Consider the following 23066-nt stretch of genomic DNA (forward strand, 5'->3'; position numbering starts at 1 on the left):
AATGTCTGACTTCATGATCATTTGATTCCGTTACAGACATTTTCAATACAACTCAATGCTTGATAAAATCTCAAATTTCACCATGATTCAGTTTAACGCACCACTTAGAATAATTAACAGCTATGCCTTACTACCTCTAACAGCAGGAGATAACCAGTCCAAGGAAGATCACTTCAGGGTCTTGATCTGTATAATGCAGATATGAACACAGGTAAAACACTACGGTGCTCCAGCATGGCAAGAATGGACCTGCCATGACCGATTATGATCATGATATTTCATACTAGCAAATATGACCTGAAAGAAAGAGGGTCTGAAACAGCTAAATATCTCCCCCTAGTGGTTGTGCTAGTTGGCTTCACTGGTGGCCTAATGGCAAACAGATCATCCTCAGTTTCTTGAGCTGTTCTTTTCCATTCAGTGCTTTCACTGAAACTAACTCATAATGTTTAGGCAACACAACCCAGCCTTTGTGGTGTTTCTCAGACGTAGGGTTCCCCTTTGTTTAATCGCACATGTCACGTTGGTATGTGCACCTCCTGAATGCTGTACTCTCTGGATGGTAGTGCTACCAATCAAGAATGCTACCTATCAAGTTAATCAGGTGTAAATACAGGAAAAACTACGCCAGGCCCCAGATCTCGAAACGCTGATTCAATGTCTACATAATCGTGTGACTCAAAATCCAAACGTCATACAACATGGGTGTAGTTCTAGACAGCCAGCTTTCATTCTCCAAGCATTTCATGACTGGAACTCAAACGGGTTTCTTGTGTACAAGAAATTGTCGGGACAATTCAGCCATTTATTCCAGGGAAGCCTCTCAACTAAAGGAGAGACACATTACACAGTAGTCAGCTGATGTTATCACTTCACTGGCGTTCTGTACTTGCCTGCATCAGATTTAAAACACTGATGCCAGCCCACAAGTGCAAAGGGAGTCCCATTCCCACCTAGGTTCTGTTTTCACGGGTCATATCTCATCCCCTTTGTGCCTCAGACACAGCTGTAATTGAATCACTGCCCATCAAAGAACAGGGAACACACAGCTCAACACTTCAATGTTCTAGTCCTCCAACAGTGGGATCAACTTCGTTGTCTGCCCTTATTGCTAAGTCCATTGCTGTTTTAAAATGTAACTGAAGATGTGCCTGTTCAAAAGGCACTTGGATTATGTTTATATGGGTAGTAAAAATTGCTCTTTTTTTTTACATTGTCATTTTGGAAATAATTCCTTCATCATCTGTACAATGTACATATGTATATATAGATATAAATGGTAACAACTGATTTTGAGAAAATAATTTTATTAAAACAAATGTACATTTTATATATTATGTATTTTATGACAAGATCAAAAGATTCTGACTGACTAGCAATATGTATTATGAGCCACACATGATGGCTCATACTAGCAATTATGACCTGAAAGAAAGAGGGTCTGTAACAGCTAAATATCTCCCCCTAGTGGTTTCTCACCGCACATTCATCATAAACCCGGTAAAACACAGATAACTGCTAGTGTCCGCACCAGTTTTGAAGTGAGGTTACACACACACACACACACACATATACATACATACATATCACACCACTGCTTCTCAACTCAGTGCTTATGATTTACAAGGTGTTCCACGTGTTCATCCTAACCATCTTACAACAGCACTTGGTATTCAGTGTGCTTATAGGTGTGATACATCAACATTTGGTAGGTCTGGAGCAGCCTAAGGTTGAGAAGTGTAGGGTCAATGTGTAAAATACCAAGAGCTAATGTTTAAATGTCAAGTATGAATCGATGGGGAGTAATACCTGTTCCGGGCCCTCTAACCGACCCTGTCTGAGCTCCCAGAAGCAGCGCAAAGACCCGACTCGCTCGAGGTGCCGGAAGAAAGCTCGACGGCCCGATGCTCCGCCTGGATCCCTGTCGTGAGGCCCCACCCCCTCTGTGGCCTGACTGCTAGAACATGCGGAACGCTGCATGGGTGGGGGTGTTCCATCAGTCTGACCACATCCACTCTCCTTTCCTGCGGCAAACCTGCCCAAGCTGCACAGAGAGAGAGAAAGAGAAAGGGACAAAGAGAGAGAGATGATCTAACATGATATCTAAAGATGATCCAAGTATGTTGCGAATATTGAAGCCTGGCTGACATGAGGTTCTTACGGGCTCCACACAGAGAAAACTTCATGCAGCATTGTGTATTCACGCAAATGTATGTGACCATTTGCATGCATGCACTATTATTTATGTTTAAAATTCATTGCTATGTCCCACTGCAGCACAAGGTTTGTGAGTACAGAATACTGCCAGTGACACTTCACCAAGAAGCCACGGACTACTGGGTGAGGTTCTATTTTTAAACCGCATAATCCTTAAGCAGGTCTGGCGCCATTAGCCAGCTGAGAGGTGCAATAACAAAATAGCAGATAAATATGTTATCAGCAGTTGTTGCAATTACTCAGGGTTAAAAAGCCCATGCTGATAGCCAGGTATTTAGGTGATACATAAAACATATAGCACACACTATGGTGGTGGTTCTTATATAAAACATAGAACACATCCAATATATATTAGGTAAACACAAATTTAGATAATGGTGTAAATAATGATATGATTCCTGATATTAATATTAACCAATAATGTATAATAAAGATGTGTCATATGATTTGAATTGAATCATAGAAAAGATGCATTATCAGGTACAGATTTGGTCTGTGAGAATACATTATTAAACAATATGTCATTAATTTTGATTATCAGTGGAACAGATATGTTTACAGACCAGTTAACAAAAATTGAACATCAACATTCAAGATTGTGTGATTCATATAATCATATTTTACACAGACTTTGTTTGACTTTGTGTCACCGTGCACTTCCATAACTTATTAAAGAGGATTCTATTTGGAATAATATATTAGATTAGGAGTGGTATTTAGCATCAGATTTAGCTAACAACTCAGCAGGGTCTTTACACTATGCATTCATGGAATTACAGCACTGTATCATTTTCAGTCATTTTGACGGGCAGTCTGTATTTGCTACCATATGGTTGGGCAAGTATTTGAGTAGGCGAGACATGACAGACATGTTTTAAAGCATGCTCTATCTACATCTCCTGTGCCAGACAGAGACAGAGCCATTTTACCGATATAAGCAATAATAACAAAAAAAATCATTGGAAACAATCGGTGATGAACCAAGAAAAAACATCTTGCATGACAAATTGACAAGCGATATGTCATTATTGTGGTCTGAGGATATATGAGAAAATATTTTTAAAAATTTCATCTTTCTTTTGTTTTCAATTTTATAACATAACTAAATTTTATATAATTTTCAATAAAGACATTTTACTCCACCTGATTGCCTGGATTTTATGGTTGGATAGGAGAGTTAGATCATTCACCTAAGTAGCATGAGTTGGTGTAACAATATTCACAAGCGTCCTGCACCTCAGTTTGTCTTATAAAAGCTGTATTGTTTTGGTTTATTACTTTTTGTTTGTTTGTTTTGTTTTTAAGTGTTTCTCCGAAGCTAAAAATATGTTAAATAATGCATAAATCATCTTAATGCCTTTAAACTGATTTTTAAAATCTGTAGGGGTTTTTAAGTTTAGGTTTAAAATTACTTTTCCTGGTGCAAGCACACATACATACACACACACAAACACACACACACACATGCACACACACATACACACACACACACACACACACACACACACACACACACACACACTGAATGTCTTTAATGTCAGATCTCTAGTTCTCTTGTTTCATTATCATCACTCTCACAGCTGCGGAATGCAAACAGAATGGTGTACAATTACACAGATCCACTTTTCACTTCCATAAACAAACTACGGACAAAAATACATAAAATACAAAGATGGATAGGTTTGATTTTCCCATAAGAAAATTACAGTGCGTATAGAGAAACAAATCTTTTATCAACTGAAAATAAATGAGGTTTGCAAAATGTTCTACAGACAATAATCATTTCATGAATGTGCATGAACAATTTAATATCAGACAACAAACAGGAAAAACTGTCTTACTCTCTCAGACCTGGGCAATCACTCACCATTCAGTCAAACAATGATCAATGAGAGAATTTATACTTACACATGACATGTAGGCAGTTTGGCAGTGTTTAAAATCTTATCTTTTCCACCCATCTTAAAAATCCAGCACTTTCAAGGTCTTTGAATTATCCCCTTTTCTCCTTTCTCTACTCTATGGAAGCTTTCTGATTCCAGATCAAACAAAGATGTGTGTTGTTCTGAGTTTGCACACTACCCTCTGAGGTGAGTACTCAACTGGCCATTCTGTGTGTGAGACATGGCAGAATGTGTATGGAGATGTGTGTGCATGTATTTGGCTTGTGGGAGGAATGGGCAGAGGTGGGCATTCCAGGTTCAGAAAGTAAAAGTCCTCACCAGGATTTTGCTCAGGCTTCCTGGATTGTGTTGATTCCACTAATTTTACCTGCCACTAATTAGAAAATCCAGCAAGCTTGAATAAAATCCTGGGAAGGACTTTTACTTTCTGAAACTGGAATACCCACCTCTGGGAATGGTGGCTTCATAAGCAAATATATGTGTAACAGGTATAACAGGTACTATATATGTTTATACTATTCCACTTATTTTCATCTTTGACATTATATATAAATGTGTATGCTGTAAAATGTTAATTTAGAAAGAAATAAAAATATATATATATATTTTTTTAATCAGAAGTAACAATAATAATAATAATGATCTTTATTTGTATAGCACCTTGCATACATACATGCAACTCAGAGTGCTTTACAGAATAAAAGGAATAAACATTAAAAGGAAGCAAAGATAAGACAAAAAGAAAATATTAAAAGAAATTAAAGATAAAAAGGAACCAAACACAATAAAATAATGTAATAAAGTGGCAAACTATAAAATAATAGACAATATAATGTAGTAAGGTAAATAAGATGGAACAGATTTAGAGTTTCATAACTAAAAGCAGGTCTAAACAGGAAGGTTTTGAGACTCTTCTTGAAGCTGTGCAGGGATGAAATGCCTCTGAGCTCTTCAGGAAGAGAGTTCCAGAGCTTAGGGCCATAGTGGCTAAAAGCACCCTCGCCAATCTTTAATCGGCTTTTAGGAATCACCAGTAGATTAATGTTTGAAGACCTGAGAGACCTGACTGGAACATATCTAACTATCATTTCACTGAGGTAAAGAGGAGCAAGACCATGAAGACATTTAAAAACCATGACTAGAACCTTAAAATCTATTCTAAAGCTGACAGGTAAGCAGTGCAGTGAGTGGAGTGCAGATGTAATATGATCTCTCTTTCTCCTGCAGGTCAGAACCCTTGCAACAGCATTCTGAACTCGTTGTAGGTGAGAAATAGAGCTCTTTGGAAGAGCAGATAGAACAGCGTTACAATAATCTAGCCTTGATGTGATAAATGCATGGACAAGTTTTTCACTGTCAGCAGGAGAGAGCATATCTCGTACCTTAGCGATGTTTCGAAGATGAAAGTAAGCTGTCTTGCATGTAGTCTTGATGTGTGATTTGAAGCTGAGCTCATTATCAAAGGTGACGCTCAGGTTCTTAACACATTGTTTGGCATTCAGATTAATTTGATTTAAATAAGTCTGGACATCATTCCTTTGTGAATCACTCACTACCAAGAACAAGAAGCTCGGTCTTCTCTTTATTTCATTGCAGAAAATTGTCAGACATCCATGTCTGTATATCATCTTTGCAGTCAAACAGTGAGCAAATTGATTTTAGGGCTTTAGGTTCTAGAGAAATGTAAAGTTGAGTGTCATCTGCATATTGATGATAACTAATACCATGTTTGTTAATGATATGTGGTAATGGAAGCATCTATAGGTTGAACAGTAACGGCCCAAGAATTGATCCATGGGGGATGCCACAAGTTATTTTTTGATGTGTGGAGGAAGAGGTACTTAATGCAACATAGTAATCACGCCCAGTTAGATACAATCTAAACCAGTCTAAGACTAAGCCACTAAGGCCTACCCAGCTCTGTAGTCGATCAAGAAGTATTTCATGATCAACGGTGTCAAAAGCGGCGCTTAAATCTAGCAGAAAAAGGACTACAACATTATTAGCAGGCTTATTGTAGCAGGCATATTGTAGCAGGTGTTGGCTGTGTACCATTGTTCCAACACATTCATCAAACATAATTTCAATGATTATGTTGTATACATCACTAGTGGTATCCATAACTAGACAGCATACTATCGTGAAGGATAATGACTCAATGTTTTATATGATTTATCCTTACATACTCCTAGATGAGGAATATTAGTTTGATTTAACAGTGATTAGGAAACCATAGCATTGCTAAATTGTATTGCCAGGTAAAATAAAATAAATAAACATTCTGCAATTTGGTCATGGGTTTGATTCCCAGGCCATAACTGAAGTGTATTCTCACTGCACAGATTGGTAAATGCAGAGGACTAATTCTGATTGGGGTGAAAATCACATTTGGCAATATGGCAACTTAACAAATCCACACCTCCTGCCCATAATGCTGCTAGATGGTCAGCACCTTAAAGATTCTGGAGAAGCAAGAATTTTGCTAATGATCCAGAAGAGATGGAGGTTCACAACAGTGATGTTTTCTGAAAATAGTCTCAACACATCGCATGAGTTCACAACCATAAACAATGTGTGAAATAGATTAGCTATGTTTGAAATAGCGTACTAAATTCTGTATACTACATACTACACTCAGTATATACTGTATACTGCATACTGGTTCCCATTATAGAATGCAGTATGGCATCCAGTATGTGATAAGCACAAACCTTATTACACCATTGCATGTAATTGCTCTGAAAACAATTAGGAAGGCAGAGCATTACTAAAAGGTATATGTATATAAAATATTTTAGTTGATGGAAAAGGAAATGTAATTTAAGTTAGAAAGGTCACCTTGGTATCTAAAGCTTATGATTATGGTTTTAATGCAAAAACAGTTCTGGAGAGAGCAAAAATTGAATTTAACTTCTCCATGTATAGAAAAGAAAAAGAAAAAAATGTTTCAAAACCTCAACGTGCAAAAATGCGTAACTGCCAGCGATAGTCTAACTTTTCCACCTCCTCCTAGCGTAAAAATCTTTTTGCGATATTTGGGGCTTTTTTCGAATTTTGGACTTTTTCCATCCAGCTTTTTTCATGCGCATTTTCAAAATGCGCAAAAACTCGGTGGATGGAAAACCCTCTACTGATGCATTTTGGAAACAGGAAATGAGCCCCTGGTCTAATGCACCCTCTGTATTAAGAAACCCTATCTCAAAAACGGACTTTTAGTCATTACTTGGGTAGCACGCATATGAGCCATTTGAATATAGATTAATCTAGATTAATCTAGATTAATTTCAAGATTTCAGTGAGATTAATCTAGATTAAAAAAAATTATCTATGCCCACCCCTAATATAAATAAATTAAAAAATATATATATATATATATAGTGGAGACAGCTATATATATATAGTGGAGACAGCTAAACGCCATTTCACTGTGACAGCCAAAATGGAATCCTTTGCCTAGAACTGAGCGACTGACTCACCCAGATTTTTTTGATGGTATGTAAAGATAAACACTGATTCTTTACAACAGCAACAGGCCCCAAAGGACCCACATCCATAGTGGTGTTTACCTCCCAAAAGCCTACAATGCTGACCTTATGATCTCCTGAGCTTGGGAGAGAGGCCATCTAAGAGAGGCTGGTCAAAACCAACCTTCGTCGAAGGACACTGGGACCACAGTCAGGAAGGACCATAAAACTCTAAATTCCAACCTTATCTGATTGCCCACAGTTTAAACCCACTCTATGTCCTGTGTTATAATCCAGAGCTGAAGATACAAATATTTCAGAGATCTCTGTAACTCCAAATCTGAACTGTACACAGAATTGGGATTCAGCCTACAGGAACCAGCTCGGCGAATGCAGTCTAGAGACACCGAACTTGACTACCTTCCATACAAGGAAAGATTAATTATTCTTGAAACCAGTAGACAAGAACAAAGGACCACAAGACCATTTAAATGTGAACACTGTGCCATGTGGTTGATATAAAGACACAACTTATGATCTTTCATGTATTCAGTATTAAGTGATCTTATTAGAATACGTGTTACCGTATAAACACACCACATTGATGCATATCTATGTATTAGTTTGTATGTTACTCATCGAATGTAATCATTCTCATGTGTACGTATATGACCTCACATTCATGCCTGTCTGTGCATTATGTCATTTGTTGTCCAAAAGTGGAAATTGAGAATGGCTCAATGTGTAGACTAATAGAACCAAATTAATTCTTGTTTAGGCAGAGTATGTAAGACAATTTATTTAGGAATAGTTTACTTTGTCTTCGAACAAATATTGACTAGGGATGTGTTGAAAACTTACAAAAACAATAGGTTCACAACTTTGGTCAAACATGAAAAAAATTAACTGCAAGAAACATTTTAAATGGTTCAAGAATTCTAAATGTAATTTAAAATAAATAAGGAGATGAAATAAGAGAAACAGCAATACATATGCGGCTAGTTTGCAAGCGCAGACATCACGCAGAGCACAAAGCATGTAACGGCCAGAAATATGTGTACTGTCTCTTTAAGGGAGCGAGTTGAGCGTGCGTATGGAATATTGTTTTTTTAGCTTTCCGCCGTAGACCGAGTCAGACCACTGCTCTTTAATTTATTTCTGTAAGTAACGCATTAAATGAGCTTTGGACAACTCACCAGTTCATGTATGAACAGTGAAGTATTGCTGGAGCCCAGGTTTATTTTGGTCAACCAGCAAATAAACGGACTAAGTGGAATACCACCAGCGCGAGTATTAGGGTTGAACTAACTCCGAAAAGCAAGCAATACAAGCATATAATTAGAGTGAATAGATCTGTTTTTATGGATCGGTCACATTGTCCCCGATACCCGATCTAGAATTTTTTCAGATATTAATATCGGAATCGGTGCATCCCTAATATTGACACATGTGCACGTTTTACTTTCAAGCTCCGCGCCCCCCCTGCAATAGCTCCGCGCCCCACCTAGGGGGCGCGCCCCCCACTTTGGGAACCACTGGGTTAAGTCATTAACTAGACCTGGAAAGACGGGCACTCCTCGCTCTCCCCCTCTCTCTCTCTCTCTCTCTCTCTCTCTCTCTCTCTCTCTCTCTCTCTCTCTCTCTCTCTCTCTCTCTCTCTCTATCTCTCTCTCTCTCTTTCTCTCCCCTGTCTGGGCAGAGGTCATGAATATTCATTAATAAAGGCCAATGGTCAATGGCCTGATGAACATGAAAGCGCCTTACAATTAGGCCCCTAAAACTTGTTTTAAAAGCCCTAGCTCGAAGCGAAACAATGAGCTTGGCAGCCTGGTAATTTGGGAAGACTTGGAGAACTTCGCCAGAGTCGCCGAGACTCAAAGACTCGAACACGCCAAACCATCGCGACTGTTCGCTGGACTCACGCCGAACACCGCAATGTCCAGAAGAGCGATGCCAAGAAACCGCAACTAACGCTCTCACCGAGTCCAACAGAAGATTCTTCTTTATTTTCTTTTATTTTCTTTATTCTACGTTTCGTCGTCAAAAGTACTTTTAGGCAAGGCACTAGTTAAGCAAGCCTTAGAATAGTCATATAATACATTTAAATCTCATGACCGTCGATAACTGTATCATTCGCTGTTGTTTTTTAATTTTATATTCTTTGTTGTTCACTATTATATCCCTGGTTTAAATTAGTAGATTCACATATAGGTTTAGTTTCAATTTGAGGCAAATCATTCATATGCTTTGTATCAATTGTAATATTAACCATTTAATAAATGTGGACATTTATTCATCTGGTCACGGTGGTAAATGCATATTTTGGTCGATGGTATTAGGTCACTGCACGGAACCAGAACTTAACCCTTTAGTAATGAGACTGATCAAACCATATTCCACCTAACTCCGTTATCACAATACTGGTTCCTGAGCAATCACGTCCAACATTACTTGATATGGGAGAGTGTTCTATTACATGTTCTATGGCTCTCAGCCAGCTCTGTAGCTTCCACTGAATTTCATGTTATGAATGATCATGCGGATCTCCCAAACCCTTTTTCCTCTTATGATGGTAGTTGCTGGAATGCATGTAGGTGTGGTGTGGGCTGCTCAACTGTTTGGAAAGTTCACACACACACAAACACACTAGACTGTGTTTTTCTGTATTCACAAAATGTATCCTTTTTTGTTTCTTCTGAGTTGCTGTACTGGTTTTCCTGCTTCATACAAAAGGTCTTGTTATGTGTTTTTACAAAGCTGCTCAGTGGGTAAACAGAAAATCCGCAATCTAGTCTTGATTCTCTTGTGATCTCAAAGATCAACACACACTAAGAAATCTGAATGACTGAGCCAAGTTTGTGTTTTGATATGAGAATGACACCTACCATTACACCAAGATTTCTTGCATTCTTAGATAGAGTGATCATGGAGTTGGCAAGATTTGTAGCAGCTCATTCTTGATGGAATACAGCTTCTGTTTGTGGGCTGCCATCCACGATGAGATGTCAAATCATGCCAAGATGTGACTAGAAATCTGTATGCCTGAAGGTGGGAAGAACAGTACTGCTTGGGAATAACCAGAATAGCAATGTTGGTGGAATCCATAAAGAGGAGGTCATGAGGGGATGAAGTGTAGAGAGAAAACAGGACCCAGAACTGAGCCTTGATGGACACACTGGTGGAGGGTCTACATATCCCTCTTACCTGAGAAGAGCATCACGTATGGCAGGAGAAACATTTCCATGCTGACGTGGTGATTCCTACGTCAGAGAGAACAAACAGAAGAATCTTGTCAAAAGATAAGTCTAGATGAGTCCATACTGATCAGTCCAGACTAAGCTATTTTGGGCCTCTCCATTACTACAAGTAATCAGTTTTGGTGGAGTGTAGTTTGAAGCAAGACTGATTAGAATCCTGGCGCTGGTTCTGGATGAAGAAGAATGATAAATGGTTATAGACAACAAGGTAAAATCAGCTATATAAATGCATTATATAAATTAGATAACTGTGTTTAGGTTAAGTTTTGTGGTCTTCCCACGAATCTTCACAATCAGAGGTGTCAATTCCAGGTTCAGAAAGTAAAAGTCCTCACCAGGATTTTGCTCAGGCTTCCTGGATTGTGTTGATTCCACTAATTTTACCTGGATTGCACTAATTAGAAGATCTAGTAAGCTTGAGCAAAATCCTGGTGAGGACTTTTACTTTCTGAACCTGGAATTGACACCTCTGCATGTCATCATTATTATTACTATTTTGGATTTGTTCTATTGAAAGCTGTTCGTAATGGTTGCTTGCTATTTAGATGTAACATAGACTCGGTTCGATTGCACATTAATGACAGTTTGACTGAGATATGCCCATATCAATTTTGAACGCGTACGGGACTTGATCATGAAAACCTGCCTCAACCGAGGTCGTAGCATCAGTGAGTCTGACTCTTGAATGTGGAGCTGGGTAGCTATACACCAGCTAAGCAACAGTAAGAAAACAATTAATAAAAGTGTGCAACTAATAGTCACAAATAATTTTGTATTTTTGTTAAATCAGGAGTATCTTATGCTTTGGCTTAATCGTTATTTTTATTATTTTTTCTAAGGAATTTTGGTTAAAACGCCCAGTAAGTAAATAAATAAGAAGACGTAGCCTGTCTAACTTTGATCTCCACAGCGTAGATTGCCGTTTATTCAAACTGAGTTTTTTGGTTCAGACTTGAGCTCCTTGCTGACGATCACTCTGACGGCACCACCCACCGTCTATAAATTACGTGCTGTGTTTTAAAGCAGCATTTCGTTTTCTGTCCACACCCATCCGGAAGAGCAGAAGCAAGTCGGACAGCGCACGCAGTTTATAGGTATGGCGAAACTGTACATTTATATTTTAATGAAATGTATGCTTGCACTAATGAGTGCAGCATAAAATGATGATAGTTTTGTGAATTAATGCATATCTGGCTTGTTTACGAAATGACCAAAAAACCATAACAAAGAAAAAGAGAGCTGGTTTCATACAGGTACAGCTACAGAGTAAGTGAACAAAATAAAGGGTTTAATCATCATATGCCTTTATTGCAGTGATGTGGCGTACTGTTATAAGCTTACCATTGCATAGGAGATGGTGGTAAATGTTGTATGGATCTTGCACTGAAACTACTCTGATTGCAGTCACCCTGTCTTGTATAAACTGTTGTTTGGATCATGCAAAAGTTGTTTCATTATTATAGAATCACAGTAAACACTGATTTTCATTTAGGTATTGCTTACAGATGCAACATAATTTTCTTTCTTAACTTGAATTGATCAGATTTGACCATGGACAGTCTGAGTCATGCTAACAGCACCTTCGCTCTGGACCTGTACCGGGCCTTGAATAAGGAAAAGCCTAATGGAAACCTCTTCTTCTCACCACTGAGTATCAGCGCAGCTCTTAGTATGGTCTACCTGGGTGCACGAGGGACCACTGCTGAAGAAATGGCTAAGGTAAGAGACTCCACACCTGCTGCTTTACCAGTCTGTGTGGTGTGTACTTACTTTTTCATAAAAGTTGATAACAGATACATAACCACTCCATCCCAATTGTTGTTGCTTAATACAACCCCTGGCAAAAAGTATACTTTTTTTCCTCAGAATTGAGTGATTCCATATTTTTTTCCCTGTGCTTGCTCAATAAAAGTAACATTTACTTTGTTTCCACAATGTTTTTTCTTTATTTCTTTTAGTGTTTCTTAAAGCCAACAAGTTGCACTTTGGAATGACCTTATTATTGTGTCATGTTTTTGATCTGAGTTTGTTCTACAGAATAAAAGGTCTGAATGAGTGCCCATCCCAGACTGGTGATTCCATACTTTTTGCCAGGGGTTGTATCAAATATTTATTTACGGAGTCTGATGTGAGATGAACTTGTAGAAACACTATAACCTATTGATTCATGACTTCCTTACTCTTTGCAGGTCATGTCTTTCAGTTCAGTTCCTGATCTTCATGCTCATTTTAAGACACTTAACTCTGCTATTAACAGTCAAAGAGCCTCATGCATCCTCAAGTTGGCCAACAGACTCTATGGAGAAAAGACTTTCAACTTCTTAGCTGTAAGACTTTCATACCTTTATTATATTCATTTAGTTTTCTTCCAATCTTGATAAGATTGTAATTTTTCATGTCACACTGGATTTCATTCCATAATGTAAACACGTCCTCTATCCTTGACTAAGCTGCTCATCGTGTAAACAAAGTGTGTAGTGAAGGCAGAGCACGGTGTACTTCATGAATCCTGAAACTAACATGATTTTAAATTGACCACTTCATAATTAAATGATTCCAAGCCTGTAGTCTTAGCCGAGCTGCTTAACTGCTAAGAAAGAAACACATTATTTGAATCTGCTATTTATAAATATATTTATATATAGCTATTTCTCTCCTCCTATTCAGAGTCATTTCCTCCAGACTAATCCTATATTCACAGAAGTTTGTAATAAATGATATTATATTTTATGGGCAGTCATGGTTTGGTGGTAGGGAACTGGTCTTGTGACCGGAGGGTCGTGGGTTTGATACCCAGGCCTGAGGCCATGACTGAGGTGCCCTTGAGCAAGGCACCTAACCCCAACTGCTCCCCGGGCTAGGGCCGCCCACCGCTCTGGGCACGTGTGATCCACAGCCCCCTAGTAATCACTAGGGGGTGTGTGTGTGTGTGTGTGTGTGTGTGTGTGTGTGTGTGTGTGTGTGTGTGTGTGTGTGTGTGTGTGTGTGTGTGTGTGTGTGTGTGTGTGTGTGTGTGTGTGTGTGTGTGTGTGTGTGTGTGTGTGTGTGTGTGTGTGTGTGTGTGTGTGTGTGTGTGTGTGTGTGTTCTAACCGCACAGATGGGTAAAAAGTGGAGGACAAATTTAGATTGCGGTGAAAAATCACAATTGACAAATATGGCACATATTTGTGTATAGCACACATGTTTATGTGCCTTATAAAAATAAAAACATTTACTCAAGTGTTGTACATGTCCTGACTGTGGTATATTCTGCTGCAGGAATTTTTGGACTCCACTAAGAAATTCTACCAAGCTGACTTGCAGACAGTCGACTTCATTGGAGCAACAGAGCAATCGCGTGAGATCATTAACGGCTGGGTGGCAGAACACACTGGGGGTGAGAACAGAACAAATACAAAAAAAAACCCCAAAATGATGCAAAGGCCATAAACCTCAGAGCATTTTGTCTGTGCTTTGTTTCTCAGATAAAATCAAAGATCTGTTGAAGCCAGGTTCAGTCGATACAAACACCTGTCTTGCTCTCGTGAACGCTATATATTTCAAAGGGAATTGGATGCAGAAGTTTGATCCTCAGAACACCAAAGAGATGCTTTTCAAGATAAATAAGGTGGGTTTAATTACATAAAATATTGTGATGTAATAGAACATTACAAATACACTTGTACAAAGCGTATTGTAATACCAGACTCTTCCTGAATAGCAATCAGAAATGAACTGCACACATGATATTACGTAAATGGAAAAAACAATATTAAAAAATACTAAAGGCAACTGGCAGGAAATGACACCACAATTTCTCTTTTAGATAAAAAAAAAGGTAAATTTGATCATATATAATGGATATCAAATTTTAAAAGTGCAATTAACTTAATATAAATACTGATTTTAATATATATCTGTTACGTCCCCACTCTCTACGGGTGCACAGGATTGTTACTGGGTGTAGGGTGCTATACGATATATGGCACAGAGTCAAGCTGATGGCGACCAAAGACAAATGTACTGATCCAGAGAGTGATCCACAACATGCCATAACACAGATAAACAGAAAATTGAGAAAAGACATAACCGCTTAAAAGGCTAGATGTTATTGCCAATAACGTTCCGTTTATACATGTACTTGTCTACGGTGGGACACGGACGGCATCAAATCAATAAAAGAAAAAAAAAACTTGACCCCACCTAACAAACCGCTAAACCTAACAAACATACAAAAGTGATGCCCACCCCCCCCTTTCTAAACACCTACACAACAGAAAAAAAACTACAAATATAAAAAAGAAACTAACCTACCCCACCGTAGCCTCCCACATGGTCAGGAGACCTGACAACCACCAACATACACCACATGAAACGTATAACGTGGATGGACTAGTTTCCTATACGCACAATACAGTCCTCCCCTCCAAGTTTACTTTACACAGATTAAATCTCTGCCAAACATCGGTCAGGTGTCTGTCTCTCTCTCTCTCTCATCCGTCATTGTATCTATCATTTATGCAAGAGCGTCCACCTCCTAAAGCGTCCCATTGGTGGGCTGGTATATATATATATATATATATATATATATATATAATAAAATTTTATATATATATATATATATGGTTTCTAACCATGCTTATGGGCCGGCAGCTAGTGGCAATCCACTGAGCGAAGAGATTGGTCAACTTGTCTGATAGAGCTGCGCTGACCTTTCCTCGGTTGCATTGAGTAGTTTGGCGGCGACTCTTCCCCTGGGCTGCATCAGTGCTTGACCCAGCGTCAGCAGCATTAGCAAACGGGTGCTTTGCATTTAAATGGTACTTCAGACTGGTAGAACTTCTACAATAAACTAATCCCGCATTGCATAAGGTGCAAACAACTTTAGTCTTGTCAATGTCTCCATTAGGAAGCTTCTTAAAAATGAATTTTCCATGAAGCAAACCTGGCGGCTTCGTGGCTGCATCCATGTAAGCACACGTGCAATTTGTTGTGGTGGTCTTTGTAATTCACAGGTTTGAAAACTCATTCTCGCCCCCTACTGTGCAATTTGGTTAGGAATACACCCGATCTAAACTATCAAGATGAAAGTGATCATAGTTTGCTTACCTATTTTGACCCAGTTCCCAACCCAACTAGATTAATGGCGATATTTTTTATATCGCCCGATAACAGTATCACATTATCGAACGCCTTTAATGCCGTTAACGCCAATAACAACCCACCACTAATATGTATATAAACAATCACTAACTCTCCTAACTGGAAAAATAACCTGTCTCACTGATCCGTGTCTGGGATATATAGGATGAGAAGAGACCAGTGCAGATGATGTATCAGAATGAGAAGTTCCCTGTCAACTACATCCCTGAGTACCGTCTGAAGGTGCTGGAGTTGCCATATGTGCAGGAGGAGCTGAGCATGGTGGTGCTTCTCCCTGAGGAGGCTGAAGATAGTTCTGACCCACTGCAGAAGGTCTGTGCAGGCTACCTCAATAATCTACAGTTCCCCTTCATTCACACCTAATACACAATAGGCTAGGCTTATTTTAATAGGCTAAATTGATCTAGATTCTGTCTAGTTACACCAATTATGCTAATTATTTACTGTACTTAAAAAAATGTGTTCTTAAGTACAAGATTTTATGAACTATTAGCAATTTATCTAATTGTTTTCAAAATTAGCAACAATATATTACCTAAATCTTGACTTACAGGACTCCTACACAAGTACATTCACAAAGCCACCCACACTAGTTTTATTTCCTTTTCACACTTCTAAATTGCATTTCTAAAATGTATATTTCACCATTATTCTCTCTGGTTTCTGACAATGTCAATATCCATGTTACTTAACAGCTGGAGGATGAGTTGACGGTGGACAAGCTGCTCGAGTGGACCAATCGAGACAAAATGACCAAGTCAAAGTCCATCAGTGTCTATTTGCCAAAGTTCAAGCTGGATGAAGAAAGTTCTCTGAAGGCTACGCTGACCAAGATGGGCATGGTCTCTCTGTTCCAGGAGAATGCAGATCTGAAGGGCCTGAGCAATGAAAAGTGTCTTTCTTTGTCTAAGGTGGTCCACAAAGCCTTTGTGGAGGTTAATGAAGAAGGCACTGAGGCGGCTGCAGCCACAGGAGTGGTTTTTGAAACTTTGTCTTGGTCACCAGTGCAACATTTTATGGCTGACCATCCCTTCCTGTTGATCATCAGACACAACAAAACTAACAGCATCCTCTTCCTCGGCAAGTTCAGATGCCCACCCTAGAGACATCTAACACTATACATCAACTTGCATTTTGAATATTTTACAGTGACAATAATGGAGAATGTACCCTGAGTTTTCTGTCTTTAACATATAAGCATACACAATAAAGAATCAATACAATAAAGGGGCCATTGTGTAGACTGTACTGGGAGTCTTCTGCCTTTAATTTGACTATGCACAACATGCAGTTATTCAACCCAAAGCAATTCATTGGAGATAACTTTTATATAAATTTGCATATATATATATATATATATATATATAAACAATACCAGTATAGTGTGGACCCAGTAGCCATTATGATGGGCACAGCAACTTCATGCTGTCAGCATTGACCTGGTAGTTCATAATTCTGGCCAGCAGAGGTCCACATCCCCTCAGTACCGACTGTCACTATGGTAACAGCCTCATCTGCACCTTGTCCCAATAAACCTCCCTGTAAATGTCTCTTGACGTCCCTCAGTCATTGTAAAATATAGTTTGTTTCTTGATTCTGTGTTCCAAGTCTGTTTTGTGTATGTTTGCCTTTCTGGAGTTTTGATTCTCAGTTTGACTGACTGCTTTGGGGCGATATGTGCCATGGGCAGGAGTCAGTACAGCACTGTGTTACTGGTCTCACTGCATCCATTACAGAGAGTGAATGGTGTAGTGTGCAGGACACCGTGCATCACAACAAATGACCAGGCACTACATTCAAAACAGGCATTAAAAATACATATTTTCAGACACTGCACGACATTTCAGTTCGTCTGCATTTATCAATAATACAATGTTGCCGCTATCTAGATACTTATGAAAAATGAACATAATAAATATGTTTAATCAAATGTCATAGTTAATTATAAAATGTTAACATCATAGCCATAGTATTAATTTTGTGCAGGGAGAGAAATTTCCACCTGGTGCTTATCAAGTTTCTGTAGTGATGAAAGATCACAATAGGCTATTCCAGTGTAAAAACAAAGGAGGGAGACAGTTGTTTATTGAGGGGGTTTATTCTGTGCTTGCAAGTACATGGAAAAGAAGTCATTATTGTTCTTCTTGATCAGGTTATCTTGTGCTTATGTTGTCTAAATTGAATGGCTGAGTGGTCATGTGATCATAGGCAGCAGAGTGAGGAGATAGTGGGAGCTGCCCCACTAAAGACCAGCACTGTGTGAGGCTCTCTGGGTGCTGCTCAGATAAAAGCAGGATGTTGTGTGCTCTCCCTTTATTGTGTCTTGTCATTTTTTTCTCATTACTGGTCAGTGGGGGAAGGGGCTGACCAGTATGGATTAAGTCTCCTTTTTCCTTTAATAGAGTATAAACATTGGTGCTTGGAGGAAGGAATTATCTGAGAGGCTGGGGAATGGTTGGATGAGTCACAGAGGGGGGCGTGTCCTAACGAAGCTGCCAACCATGATGAGATGTCAAGTCATGCCAAGATGTGACTAGAAATCTGTATGCCTGAAGGTGGGAAGAACAGTACTGCTTGGGAATAACCAGCATAACAATGTTGGTGGAATCCATAAAGAGGAGGTCATGAGGGGATGAAGTGTAGAGAGAAAACAGGACCCAGAACTGAGCCTTGATGGACACACTGGTGGAGAGTCTACATATCCCTCTTACCTGAGAAGAGCATCACTTATGGCAGGAGAAACATACCCATGCTGAGGTGGTGATTCCTACGTCAGAGAGAACAAAATAATCTTGTCAAAAGCGGCAGATAAGTCTTGAAGAGTCCAGACTGATGAATGTCTGATCAAGCTACTATGAGCCTCTCCATTACTACAAGTGATCAGCTTTGGTGGAGTGTAGTTTGAAGCCAGACTGATTAGAATTCTGGCGCTGGTTCTGGATGAAGAAGAATGATAACTGCTTATAGACAACACGGTAAAGTCAGCTATATAAATGCATTATATAATCGTACCACGCATCTTCACGAGCCATGACATCAATACTTCTGTGATTTTGCATTTGTTTTATTGAAAGCAGTTCATAATGGTTGCTTGCTATAGACTCGGTTCGATTACATGCACATTGATGACTGAGATATGCCCATATTAAATATGAACGCGTACAGGACTTGATTATGAAAACTTGCCTCAACCGAGCGTCGTAGCATCAGTGAGTCTGACTCTTAAATGTGGAGCTGGGTAGCTACACACCCTCGAGCTAAGCGAAAACAATTAATAAAAGTGTGCACCTACTTAAGTCACAAATCATTTAGTATTTTTTATTAAATCAAGAGTAATTTGTGCTTTGACGTAATAATTTTATATGCAAGGAATTTTGGTTAAAACTCCCAGTAAGTAAATAAATAATAAGACGTAACCTGTCTAACTTTGATCTCCACAGCGTAGATTGCCGTTTAATCAAACTTGAGTTTTTTGGTTCAGACTTGAGCTCCTTGCTGTTGATCACTCTGACGGCACCACCCACCGGCTAAATGACGTGCTGTGTTTTAAAGCAGCAGTTCACGTTTTCTGTCCACCCATCCGGAAGAGCAGAAACAAGTCGGACAGCGCACGCAGTTTATAGGTATGGCGAAACTGTACATTTATATTTTAATGAAATGTATGCTTGCACTAATGAGTACAACATAACATAATAATGATAGTTTTGTAAATTAATGCATATTTGGCTTGTTTAAATGACCAAAAAAACACAACACAAAGAAAAAGAGAGCTGGTTTCATACAGGTACAGCTACAGAGTAAGTGAACAAAATAAAGGGTTTAATCATCATATGCCTTTATTGCAGTGATGTGGCGTACTGTTATAAGCTTACCGTTGCATAGGAGATGGTGGTAAATGTTGTATGGACCTTGCACTGAAACTGCTCTGATTGCAGTCACGGTGTCTTGTATAAACTGTTGTTTGGATCATGCAAAAGTTGTTTCATTATTATAGAATCACAGTAAACACTGATTTTAATTTAGGTATTGCTTACAGATGCAACATAATTTTCTTTCTTAACTTGAATTGATCAGATTTGACCATGGACAGTCTGAGTCATGCTAACAGCACCTTCGCTCTGGACCTGTACCGGGCCTTGAATAAGGAAAAGCCTAATGGAAACCTCTTCTTCTCACCACTGAGTATCAGTGCAGCTCTTAGTATGGTCTACCTGGGTGCACGAGGGACCACTGCTGAAGAAATGGCTAAGGTAAGAGACTCCGCACTGGGATAATGTTAATCTCAGAAACCATGGTTGAGACAGCTCAATGGGAACCACACATACTTCTCAACTCATTTGTCATATTTATGACATAACGACGAACTTTAGACTTAAGCAATGTTTACGTTGTCAGGGCAAGCCCAGGAACCTTGACAAAGGGCTTATTGAGACCGCACCCATCAATTTGTGTTACACATATTTTCTTGAAGGTTGTTAAAACTGCATTTATACAGTATTCCTTGTTAATGCTTTGTAATCTCTATAGTGAACTTGGGACTCAAAGGTGATGCAAGTGATTGTTGCAAGAACTCCATCTAAACTGTGACATAGCTATTATCAAAAACATACGCCCCATTTCTGTGACTACTCTTGGTCTACAATCAATAACTTAAACAATCTTCTCTTGTCAATCACTTTGCGCATGCTTCTCATGTTGACGAGTAGGTTAACCATGTTTTTTGCAGATGGAGGGGGCTTTGGCAAAAGCTTGGATGGGAGGTGTGAGATTGAAGGAGGGAGCTTGATGGTTTTTAACAAGACTTTTAAAATTGCTTACACTCAATGTTTTTTTTTATTGCTAATAAATGGAGTAACCCAGAGGTTTCTAATTCCCTTACTGTTTTCAGGTCATGTCCTTCAGTTCCGTCCCTGATGTTCACGCCCATTTCAAAGAACTCAACTCTGCCATCAACAGCCCCAAAGCTTCGTACGTCCTCCGGCTGGCAAACAGACTCTTTGGAGAGAAAACGTTTAGTTTCTTGCAAGTGAGCTTGTTGTGCTTCTTACATTTTGAATTTTTTTTTTACATTTTGAATTTTTTTTTTGAATCATGATCTGGGTCTGTGATCTGTCTATGATCTCAGTGATCAGATGCAAAGCACTTTGTAAGTCGCTCTGGATAAGAGCGTCTGCTAAATGCCATAAATCTAAATGATCATTCTTTAAATGAATGGCATATATCTTGAAAATGTATTGGTGTCAAATCAATTGATAAGGGTTTTCAGATTGTATATTACATATTCATGTCCTTGGGTATTAAATAAAATGGCCAGTTGTGTGCTCTTATATGTCTACAGAAGGTATAAAAGCAGATATGTTTGTCATGTTCTCTATTTATGTGAAATGTGCGTCCTAATTGTGTGGTGACATTTTGCAGGACTTTCTGGACTCCACTCAGAAGTTTTACCAAGCTGACCTGCAGGCGGTCAACTTCATGGGATCATCAGAGGAGTCACGGAAGCTCATCAACCACTGGGTGGAAAAGCAGACCGAAAGTAATTACAGAACCTTTTTCGCCAATCGCATCGCATCGCTTCATAAAAAAAAAAAAAAGTACAATAAATTTTGCCTTTGTCTTGTTTCTCAGGCAAAATAAAAGATCTTCTGAAGCCAGGGATGGTGACTGGAATGACACGTCTTGCCCTAGTGAATGCTATCTATTTTAAAGGCAATTGGCTGCAAAGGTTTAATGCACAAGACACTACAGAAATGCCCTTTCAGATCAGTAAGGTAAATAAGGGGCTTGCAAAAAACAGGTGTTTACTAGCACCAGTATTATAGCCTCCAGAGTCAGTAAATTTACTGTATTTTTTACATTTACATTTTTTTAACAAGTGCAACTAACTGATAATCTGATTTCACCTAAAAAAAAATAAAACAATGACTAATTCTTCTAATTGGAACAGTATAGTAGTTGTCTTTGTCACACTGATCTGTGTCTGGGATATATAGAATGAGAAGAGACCAGTGCAGATGATGTATCAGAAGAAAAAGTTCCCCTTCAACTACATCCCTGAGTACCGTCTGAAGGTGCTGGAGTTGCCGTATGTGCAGGAGGAGCTGAGCATGGTGGTGCTTCTCCCTGAGGAGGCTGAAGATAGTTCTGACCCACTGCAGAAGGTCTGTTCAAGCTACCTCAATAATCTACAGTCCCCCTTCATTCACACCTAATTCAATCATGAAGATTGTCCATTATAAGCTCTCCATTATAAACTTTCACTAGGTAATATCCTATGACTTTTGGTTCAGAACGCCAGCATGCAAGGGCTCTGTAATTCCAGCTGAATTGTGTAATGCTGGTTGCTGGTAATCTGTTTACAACTAACCACTTGCAGCATAGGTGCATGTGATCTGCTCAAGACCGATGTGCAATACTGACGTTTGGTACTCTGATAGCTGTCTTATGTATTCACTCACATGACCACACTTCATGTCCTCTTCCAACGTCCTGTGATCTAACCCGTTTCTGCAACTTAAGGCATAAAAATTGTTTGTCATACAAAAATGGTTGCATCATATCGCTAGATCTTGACTCTCTACACATTTGTGTATCTTAATAGCTGGAGAGCGAACTGACGGTGGATAAGCTGCTTGAATGGACCAGTCGAGCCAACATGGACACGGAGACAGACATTAATGTCCATCTCCCAAAATTCAAGCTGGAGGAAGAAAGCTCTTTGAAGGACACGTTGACCAAGATGGGCATGGTCTCTGTGTTCCAGTGCGATTCTGCGGATCTGACGGGCATGAGTGGTAGTCCTGGTCTTTTCCTGTCTGCGGTGGCCCACAAAGCCTTCGTGGAGGTGAATGAGGAAGGTACAGAGGCTGCAGCAGCCACTGCAGGCATTGTGAGCTTCTGCATGTTCAGAGAGGAGGACTTCATGGCAGACCACCCCTTCCTGTTCTTCATCAGACACAACCCCACCAAGAGCATTCTCTTCATGGGCAAGTTCAGGGGCCCGGCCTAGAGATATGGCGTCCAATATTTTGTGATAAAAAATGGATGCTCATTTGAAAATGTTTGTATTAATAAATATACA

The 23066-nt window shown here is 39.2% G+C and overlaps 2 protein-coding genes across 2 annotated transcripts; both read left to right on the forward strand.

Annotated features, from left to right (window-relative positions):
• Positions 1-11776: 11776 nt before the first annotated feature.
• Positions 11777-17233, forward strand: LOC143523104 (leukocyte elastase inhibitor-like). Its single transcript, XM_077017279.1, has 7 exons — positions 11777-11936; positions 12386-12561; positions 13032-13169; positions 14102-14219; positions 14308-14450; positions 16130-16297; positions 16681-17233. The coding sequence occupies exons 2-7, from the start codon at positions 12394-12396 to the stop codon at positions 17086-17088; spliced, it is 1143 nt and encodes a 380-aa protein (XP_076873394.1). The 5' UTR covers positions 11777-11936; positions 12386-12393; the 3' UTR covers positions 17089-17233.
• Positions 17234-19511: 2278 nt separating this feature from the next.
• LOC143523105 (leukocyte elastase inhibitor A-like) lies at positions 19512-23066 on the forward strand. The gene is made up of 7 exons (XM_077017280.1): positions 19512-19608; positions 20060-20235; positions 20874-21011; positions 21404-21521; positions 21614-21756; positions 21979-22146; positions 22587-23066. Exons 2-7 carry the CDS (start codon positions 20068-20070, stop codon positions 22992-22994), a joined length of 1143 nt encoding a protein of 380 aa, XP_076873395.1. The 5' UTR covers positions 19512-19608; positions 20060-20067; the 3' UTR covers positions 22995-23066.

The sequence above is a fragment of the Brachyhypopomus gauderio genome, chromosome 9 (genome assembly GCF_052324685.1).
Source record: "Brachyhypopomus gauderio isolate BG-103 chromosome 9, BGAUD_0.2, whole genome shotgun sequence".
In the NCBI taxonomy this organism is placed as follows: Eukaryota; Metazoa; Chordata; class Actinopteri; order Gymnotiformes; family Hypopomidae; genus Brachyhypopomus; species Brachyhypopomus gauderio.

Coding starts and splice junctions, on each gene's coding strand:
- LOC143523105 (XM_077017280.1), top strand. CDS start 20,068: ATGGACAGTCTGAGTCATGCTAACAGCACCTTCGCTCTGGACCTGTAC. Junction 20,236..20,873: donor CTGCTGAAGAAATGGCTAAG/GTAAGAGACTCC, acceptor TACTGTTTTCAG/GTCATGTCCTTCAGTTCCGT. Junction 21,522..21,613: donor GGTGGAAAAGCAGACCGAAA/GTAATTACAGAA, acceptor CTTGTTTCTCAG/GCAAAATAAAAGATCTTCTG.
- LOC143523104 (XM_077017279.1), top strand. CDS start 12,394: ATGGACAGTCTGAGTCATGCTAACAGCACCTTCGCTCTGGACCTGTAC. Junction 12,562..13,031: donor CTGCTGAAGAAATGGCTAAG/GTAAGAGACTCC, acceptor TACTCTTTGCAG/GTCATGTCTTTCAGTTCAGT. Junction 16,298..16,680: donor GTTCTGACCCACTGCAGAAG/GTCTGTGCAGGC, acceptor GTTACTTAACAG/CTGGAGGATGAGTTGACGGT.